This window comes from Nicotiana tomentosiformis, chromosome 7 (genome assembly GCF_000390325.3).
Source record: "Nicotiana tomentosiformis chromosome 7, ASM39032v3, whole genome shotgun sequence".
Lineage (NCBI taxonomy): Eukaryota > Viridiplantae > Streptophyta > Magnoliopsida > Solanales > Solanaceae > Nicotiana > Nicotiana tomentosiformis.
The window spans coordinates 34,600,093-34,609,223 of NC_090818.1; the positions used below are offsets into that span (position 1 = coordinate 34,600,093).

Consider the following 9,131-nt stretch of genomic DNA (forward strand, 5'->3'; position numbering starts at 1 on the left):
AAGAAAAAGCATACAGAGAAATGGGAATGGGAATACGTAGAGCGTGTCAGAGCAACTCATTTGTCCTCGAATAAATTTTCAAAATTTTCCTACTACTAATATATCTCCGAAAAAAGAAAATGAAATTCCGTAAAATTTGTTATGCTGTCGTGGATATAAATAAATGCGTGGATAAAATACAGAACCACGACACGGAAAATAATTTTTGAGGGAGAAAACCTTACCCGAAGCCTTATCAGAAATCACACATTTTTGTATATCCGTTCATTTCATTCCCCACTGGCTTTGATTTCAATTCCCTCTCAACCACTCGCTCCTTTTTTTCCCCTTTCACTCCTATCTCTGTAGCTCTTTGCGCACTCTGCAAAAAACACAAACTAACACTTCTAAGCCAATTTCTTATGCAAGAACAAGGTCACTAACACTTAAAGGTAATCACTTTTCAGCTCCCTATAAACAAATACAAGAAATTCCATCTGGGGTCCTATTCTCCATTTAAAAAAGATGAGCTTTTTTTAAGTTTCTTGTTTAATTACTGAAAAAGTTCCAATTTTTAATTAGTTCTCATAATTCTTCTTATTGAATTGCAAATTTTACCGTAGACCCAGGTTCTTGAATTTTGAATATTGGAGGTAAATATACAAAGAGATAAGAGGAGAGTTTTCGGAATTGAGTTTTTTAGTTGCTGCATTGTTAGGCTGGAAATTGAGTTATTTTTGTTCAAAAAGATAAACTTTTTCTAAGTTTCTTGTTTAATTACCGTGAAAAGTTCCAATTTTTGGTGTAATGCTCATAGTCATTCTTATCGAATTATATTTCATTGTGTACTCAGGTTCTTGATTTTTGAATTTTGGAGATATATGCAAAGAGATAAGAGAAGAATTTTGGGAATTGAGCTTTTTGTTAGGTCTATTATGATTGCTCTTTAAGATAAGTATAAAGAGTAATGACTAGTATGGCTTCCCTAGTGAGTTTGGGGAGTGTTTGTGGATGTTCTTCTGGTGGACAGTTTGAAGGGTCATTCTCACTAGTTAGGAGGGTTTCTTTAGCCAACAACTTTAGAAACTTTAATAGAATTTGGGTTGGAAAAAGATGGCGTTATGTTTCTGTCTGTAGATACTCAGTTACCACGGATTTTGTTGCTGCTGATCAGGGGACATCAATTTCCCTTGATTCCTCATCCAGGAGTAATAAGGAGGACGATGCTGATCTCTTACTTAAGCCGTCCCCGAAACCACAGTTAAAACCTGGACCTAAACCTGGGCCTGCTTTAGGAATGGGTCCAGTCAGTAGGAATGGACCGGTTAGTAGCTCTGGTTCTGATGATGAAAAGGGAAATCCTAATGAAGAAGAGAGAAGCAAGGTCATCGAGTCACTTGGAGAGGCATTAGAGAAAGCGGAGAAGCTAGAAACTAACAGAAAAGCAAATGTGTTGGTTAATAATAAGTCGTCTGCCAATGCACGTACCGCACAAAGAAATAGCAAGCCAGTTGATTCTGATGATTCTTCCAACAGGAAGTCCAAAACTTTGAAGAGTGTCTGGAAAAAAGGTAATCCAGTTGCTGCTATACAAAAAGTGGTAAAACCACCACCCTCTAAACAGGAACCAGTGGCTGATAGTGGAATTAGGAAGAGTGAGTCTCAAACTGTTGCCCCGCTAAAACCCCCTCAGCCACCCCAGAAGGTTCAACCACAGTTACAAGCAAGACCCTCTGTAGCTCCTCCTCCTCCTGTTATCAAGAAACCGGTGATATTAAAGGATGTCGGTGCAGCGGCAAAGCCGCCACCCACTGACGGAATTGAATCAGCTGGAAAGACCAAAGAACGCAAGACAATATTGGTCGACAAGTTTGCTTCCAAGAAACCAGCTGTTGATCCTATGATTGCTCAGGCTGTTTTAGCACCTCCAAAACCTGGAAAGAGCCCACCTCCTGGTAAATTCAGGGAAGAGTTCCGGAAGAAGGGTGGTGCATCTGGAGGACAACGCAGGCGTATGGTTGATGATGGGATTCCTGACGAGGAAGCATCAGAGCTTGATGTTTCGATTCCTGGTGCAGTAGCAAGGAAGGGAAGAAAGTGGACCAAGGCAAGTCGCAAGGCAGCCCGACTTAGGGCTGCTAAAGAGTCTGCACCTGTCAAAGTAGAAATTCTAGAGGTTGGTGAAGAAGGAATGCCGACTGAGGAGTTGGCCTACAACTTAGCTACTAGTGAAGGTGAAATCCTTGGTCTTCTATACTCAAAAGGAATCAAGCCTGATGGTGTGCAAACTCTCAGTAATGACATGGTGAAGATGGTTTGTAAAGAATATGAAGTGGAAGTTATTGATGCTGCCACCGTTAAAGTGGAAGAGATGGCAAGAAAGAAGGAAATTTTCAATGAAGATGACTTGGACAAATTACAAGATAGACCCCCTGTCATAACTATAATGGGTCATGTTGATCATGGAAAGGTGACCAATAAAACTTCATACTCTGTACTTGTTATGCACATATTTACGATTAAATGCTGCATAGTAAGTTCTAGCTGACATGTGTTTCTGGGTTGTTCTTTGACAGACTACTCTCTTGGACCATATACGCAAGACCAAGGTAGAGGCAAAGCTCCTTTTTACTATTGGCAAATTGCTGAAGTTTGTAATTTACTAGTGGTATGGTTATTGTCTGAGAACACTGTGACTTTAGTTGGAAACTGAATACTAACTAGTAGATATTGTAGGTGGCGGCGTCTGAAGCTGGTGGAATTACTCAAGGAATTGGGGCATATAAGGTGCAAGTTCCTATTGACACCAAGCCCCAGATATGTGTTTTTCTTGATACACCTGGACACGAGGTACTCAATACAGTGTTAATGCTTAACTTTACCAGAAGTCAACTATATCTGACCTCTATGTCCTAAAATCAGTTTTTTCATTCTATTTTTTGACATCAAATCAACTTTTTCCACAGGCGTTTGGAGCAATGAGAGCTCGTGGAGCAAGAGTAACAGACATTGCTATCATTGTAGTAGCTGCTGATGACGGTATTCGGCCTCAGACAAATGAGGCCATAGCACATGCCAAGGCAGCTGGAGTTCCAATTGTGATTGCCATAAATAAGGTCTTATTCGCATAGATGTACTTAGTCTCACTTTTTCTCGTACTCTTTGTTTTTAAAATTTTATCAATTGATTCCTTGCCTCCATCTGATTCTAGATTGATAAGGATGGAGCAAATCCTGAGCGAGTCATGCAAGAACTTTCCTCCATTGGTTTGATGCCAGAAGATTGGGGCGGTGACGTTCCAATGGTTCAGGTAGTCAAGCTGCAAACTACGTGGCAGCACCTTTCTGCTTATATCAGCATTCATTAATTTCTTTTTGATTGAACAGATCAGTGCTCTTAAAGGAGAGAATATAGACGATTTGCTGGAGACGGTCATGCTTGTTGCGGAGGTAAGATGATATTGTGACCGTCTGTTTTCTTTGATGCTTTTCTAGGTTGTTCTACCGTACTCTTAGAATCCCATCTTATATGTCTCGATCAATGCTGGTGTCAAGACATGTTGACACAGATACCATGTTAGGATATGTCTCTTTTTAGGAGATTCTTTTGCATGTTTTTGTGCTTGCACATTCTGCATACTTGTCCTATTACTCCCTCCGTTCCATTTTATGTGCCTTAGTTTGACTAAGTACACAGTTTAAGAACGTAAAGAAGACTTTTGAATTTAAGGTGTGTATAACATACCAAAAATACCTTTGATTCTTGTAGTCTTAAACATGCCATGTCATTCCTATTAGTAAGTATCATTAAGGGTAAATCGGAAATATTGGAATTAAAAACTTACTACATATAAAAAGGTGGCATTCATTTTGAAAGAGACAAAAAGGAAAGTAAGACACATAAATTGAAATAGAGGGAGTACTATGTACTGAATATCCTCGGAGCTGGAAGGTCAAAATATAAACATTTTTTTCCTGAAAATTATCCTCCATTTTCTGATCTATCTGCCATAATTTTGTCTTAAACCTTAGATATCGGAAGAAAAAAAGAATAATAACATTATATGCAAGAGTTATGGGTCTTATTTAATTTTCTTTATTTCTGTGCTGTAGTTGCAAGAGTTGAAGGCTAATCCTCAAAGAAATGCCAAGGGGACTGTGATTGAGGCAGGTCTCGATAAATCTAAAGGACCTGTAGCAACATTCATTGTGCAGAATGGTACACTTAAAGGAGGAGACGTAGTAGTTTGTGGTGAAGCTTATGGAAAGGTTAGCAGATAAGAACTTAAAAAGAATTTGGGAATTGTTTTTTATTTGATTCACTGTCGGTTTTCGCCCTAATGATTGATTCTACGGGTTAAAAAGAAGCTCATAGTCTAGTCCTACCTGTGTACTCAGCAGTGAGTACTGTTGCTTAATTTGATCACTTTCTAGAACTTTTTCCCATTTAAAATAATATGTGTTTTACATATTTCAAGGTGCGGGCTTTGTTTGATGATAAGGGAAAGCGTGTTGATGAAGCCGGACCCTCCATACCTGTGCAGGTATACTTCTTTTGTTTGTGTCTTCTTTTCTTCCCATCTACTTGTAGCCAATAAAATGTCATCAGCTGCAATTTGTACTGTATTTCATCTTTTAATGTTTAATTACAACTGAACAAAATCCTATTAGATTCAAGGACTGACTATGAGTTGTTAAGTGGTCAATCCATTTGAGTCATAGCACCCCTTTTATTTGTCCTGTCCTCGTGGGATTTTGATATGTCTTAGCCAAGTATCTTACCAAAAGAAATTTAACGAAAGTGACAATATTTTAGCTAGTGTCTTACCAAAAGAAAGCTAATTCTATTGACCACATTCTACAACTTGTGACTTATATACATAGCAAAAAACTTGACTGAACACAACATCTCTGGCTAGCTTTTAAAGGTTACTCTGTCTGTTTTTCCCAACATTAATAAAATTATTTACGTTATCAGAAAAAAGGGCACTTGCTCTGTCTTTGCATGTGCATATTTTTTATGTGTCTATTTTCTCAACATGATTAGTCAATACACAGGTAATTGGATTGAACAATGTTCCAGTTGCTGGTGACGAGTTTGAAGTTGTTGGGTCCCTTGATGTTGCTCGTGAAAAAGCCGAAGCACGAGAGGAGTCCTTGCGAACTGAGCGTTTATCAGCAAAGGCCGGAGATGGGAAAATTACACTCTCTTCTTTTGCTTCTGCTGTTTCAGGAGGAACTGGTCTAGACTTGCACCAACTAAATATTATTCTGAAAGTTGATCTTCAGGTATGTATATATTCATTACTCTAGAAAAGGCTGAAAAGCTTTATCAAGAAATCTATTTGCTATTCTAGATAGATATGCCGTAGATCAGGTTGTATGTATGGTTCTAGGTATTTCAAGAATTTATGTGAACGAATACTATTTTGAAATTCTCAGCTCAGTTAACTTTCTGGGGACCTTCAACTAATAAAGTTATATCATGATAAGAGTCTAAATTAGAATTTTAAGAAGAGTACAACTTCTTTTAGTTTCTTTTGGTTCATCTTTCACTCACTTAGTAGTGACATTGATCTAAATGCTGCCTCTTGGCATTGTTCAGTGCTAGTCAAGAATAAAATGGAACTTCTAATGCCGAGATGCTCCAAATTTCATCTCTCTTTTTTTTTACGTTGCTGTAAGACGTCAAAAGACAATAATGCCGAATTCTTATTCCAGTTGTGAGATGCAATTTGTAACTGGTAATGATAATCATTATTAGGCTGTATTTCTTTTGTAGTCTTTAGCAGTTTAAATGCTTACATTTAGCTTCTGATAGTGCATTTTAGCTGGACATATTTTTGATTGGTACCTATCTGTTGCTGACAGCTTTACTGTTTAATTTTTGTTGGACCATGTCTCAATATATTTCAACTATTGAACACCTTTGGATGCAACAATGTGAGATCTTATTGAAGAAAATTTAAACTATTATCTTTCCCCTTTTTTTTTGCCCACGGTGTGGGATAATACCTTTTTTTTTTTTTTTTTTTATCTTTCCCTTTTTTGGCTCCACAAGAATAATCAACAGTTCAGTGAATTATTTTTTGGCTTGCTATACGCTATACCTATATCCTGTCAATCACAAATGTGTAATACATCTGATGATCATTCATTATGACGACGTTACCTACTACCTACTAACTACAATACCCTAAATCATGCATAGGGATCGATTGAGGCTGTCAGACAAGCTCTTCAGGTTCTTCCACAGGATAATGTCACTTTGAAGTTCCTACTGCAAGCTACTGGTGATGTGAATGCCAGCGATGTCGATCTTGCTGTAGCAAGTAAAGCTATTATTTTCGGCTTTAATGTTAGAACTCCAGGTTCTGTCAAGAGCTATGCAGACAATAAAGGTGTTGAGATCCGACTGTACAAAGTTATATATGAGCTTATTGACGATGTGCGAAAAGCAATGGAGGGACTTCTGGAATCAGTTGAGGTAAACATTCATAAGGTTTACGTCATGTGTCTTTTCAGTCTTCCCGGAAAGGAATGTGACATTTTCTGAGTGCATTGAGTGGGTGGGATTTTTCTTGATCAATATCACTTTCACACTTACAGAGTTTAATTTCATAACTTTAATTGAATTTTAATGATATTTAAATAAATTATTGCTTTCTATTGAAAAAAAGAAGAAGCTGGAGAACCTATTATTCTGATCTCTTCATCATATGATGTTAAGTTTGCTTTGTGTTTCTTTCCGAAATTTCCTGAGGTTGTTGGATTGAGGGGAAGGGATGAACTGTAAATTACATTAACTTGTAGATTTTCAAGTGTTTAATCTCATGACTTCACTGGAGTATATATTTTCTTTTTAATAATTGGAGTTTTTGATGGAAAAGTAACATAGCTATCAAGCTTTTTTGTGGCGAAATGTTATCTTTTTTTTTTTTTTTTTGTGGCAAAATGTTATCATGTTTTCTGTTGGATCCTACATACTTGAAAATCATGTGAGTCCCTTTGTATATTTGCAGGAACAAGTGCCAATTGGTTCAGCAGAAGTACGTGCTGTGTTCAGCAGTGGTAGTGGTCGTGTTGCTGGATGCATGGTAACAGAGGGAAAAGTAGTGGAAGACTGTGGTATTCGTGTCGTTAGGAAAGGCAAAGAAGTTCATGTTGGTGTGCTTGAATCTTTAAGACGGGTGAAGGAAGCTGTGAAAGAGGTATACAAACAAACACTCTTCTTCTTTAGATAATCTAGGGAAAAGGAATACTATATTTTCAGTTTTCCTATATCAAGAAAGAAACAAAAATTGAAAAAGAGAAAAGGGAAAAATGTTTTTGGTGTGCTCTCAAGCAACTTATTTTGAGTTAATTAAGGCAAGAATGAATGGTGAACCTACTAGCTCTTTCTGGACGTTTTAAAGTGTAGTTAGACCATCGTTTCTTGTCTTTGACCAAAAAATATAAAAGTTACTGGTGGAAGTGGCACTGATCCTGTCTTTAATTGCTTTATTCGTGATTAACTTTTGTGTAAGCTGCTTAATCAACTTGGAGCTCATTTGATTATGCATTAGAAATAAAGGATTCTGCATCTGGGGTTTCTTCCTTTGTGTACGCTGTCGGTTATTCCAGTCAAATAGGTCTTTCTCCCTTGAGATTAGGTATACTCTTTGAAATCAGCATTGTATATAAAAGCTGGTCTAGGTACAAAGATGTTATCAACATATTAAGGAGAGGTCCTTTGTTGGATTAATGCGGGATGTATTATTCCAATTCTTCGTTAAGAAGGATCAATAAAATTAACAATCTTGAAACCGGAATCTTAAGCTTCTATTTCGTTTAAATTCCATATTGTCGTTGAAATTCAGGCTGTGTATATATCTCTAAACAGTAGCCAAAGATTGTTTGGTCGGTTGTCATGATGTACTACTATTTGCCGTTTTTGACAGGTTAATGCCGGACTGGAGTGTGGAATTGGGGTCGAGGAGTTCGATGACTGGGAGGTGGGTGATATTCTGGAGGCTTTCAACTCAGTTCAGAAAAGACGAACACTTGAGGAGGCTTCAGCCTCAATGGCAGCAGCACTTGAAGAAGTGGGGATAAGCCTATAAGGAAAGCAGAGGCGCATAACTTAATAACCTTTTCGTGCCAGTTGTAGTTGGGGTTATACGACAACACCCCTCTCCTCATGCTTGGGTTTAATCAATTGTTAAAAGGAGTGGCAATGATCAGCGGGTGAGTTTTGCTGATTGCTTGTCAAACATACTTGATGCCGAAGAAGGTGAGCTGCAGAGAAATGGCCGTTGTGTGCTGTTGCAATGTATATAGTAATACATATATTTTGAGTTCCTCTTTGTAAAGGGCGACAAGTCCATCATTTTTTTGAATTTCTCAAGATGAATGATGATAACACATGTAGTCACAGTAGCATGGAGAAAAGAAGTTCCAAAATTGAAAATCTTAGGATGCTCTAGGTTAGATGCGTCATTTTGTAAACTCAATATCATTCAATTGGAAATGAAATTCAGAAAATGAGGGAACAAATAGTTCTACTGTTTCCATTACATGGTATATGCCTTGCGGTTCAACAATGTAATTCGTTCACCATCTACTCGTTGTCAAAGGGCGTAAATGGCAAATTGGAAAAATCAAGTAGAAAACTGCTTGGGAGTTCTCAATGGATGTCCTCTACATTCAGAGGTTTCAGCAAGTTTAATTCCCTTCATTTTGTTGATTGTCACTTTTTTATTGTTGTCTAACTTTTAAAATTTCTGCAATTGGTGGAAAGCTTTCATGGACTGAAAAGGAAAATCTAGGGTTTCAACTCTCTGGCATCCTTTCAATCCTGGGCAGGCTTCTTCATGGGGTACCAGTTGAGTGGTTTGGGCGTGCGACTAATAGAATTTGAGGTTAACCAGGTAATGTCCTTTTGATATATGTGAGTTTAGCCTAAAATCAAAAGGAAAAATGTCTTATTTTAGCTAAATTAAAGCTTAGGAAGACAGTAACTTAGTTCCTTGCTTATGGTATTTGACTATATTCTATTCTGCTGTTAGCCGAGGGTCTATCAGAAATAGCCTCTCTATCCGCTCAAGGTAGGGGTAGGGTCTGCGTACACATTACCCTCTCCAGACCCCACTTGTGGGATTACACTGGGTGTGT

General features: G+C 37.8%; 1 protein-coding gene across 2 annotated transcripts; it reads left to right on the forward strand.

Annotated features, from left to right (window-relative positions):
- The first annotated feature begins 201 nt into the window (after positions 1 to 201).
- Positions 202 to 8,533, forward strand: LOC104096642 (translation initiation factor IF-2, chloroplastic). 2 transcript variants are annotated; one of them, XM_070181439.1, is made up of 14 exons: positions 202 to 431; positions 609 to 632; positions 857 to 2,449; positions 2,556 to 2,588; positions 2,716 to 2,829; positions 2,946 to 3,095; positions 3,191 to 3,289; positions 3,366 to 3,428; positions 4,092 to 4,247; positions 4,457 to 4,522; positions 5,037 to 5,267; positions 6,190 to 6,465; positions 7,001 to 7,189; positions 7,919 to 8,533. In XM_070181439.1, the coding sequence occupies exons 3-14, from the start codon at positions 947 to 949 to the stop codon at positions 8,078 to 8,080; spliced, it is 3,042 nt and encodes a 1,013-aa protein (XP_070037540.1). In that variant the 5' UTR covers positions 202 to 431; positions 609 to 632; positions 857 to 946; the 3' UTR covers positions 8,081 to 8,533. The 2 variants fall into 2 exon arrangements, with proteins under 2 accessions (XP_070037540.1, XP_009601340.1); XM_009603045.4 differs by lacking the exon at positions 609 to 632 and having other exon boundaries at positions 833 to 2,449.
- Positions 8,534 to 9,131: the final 598 nt, after the last annotated feature.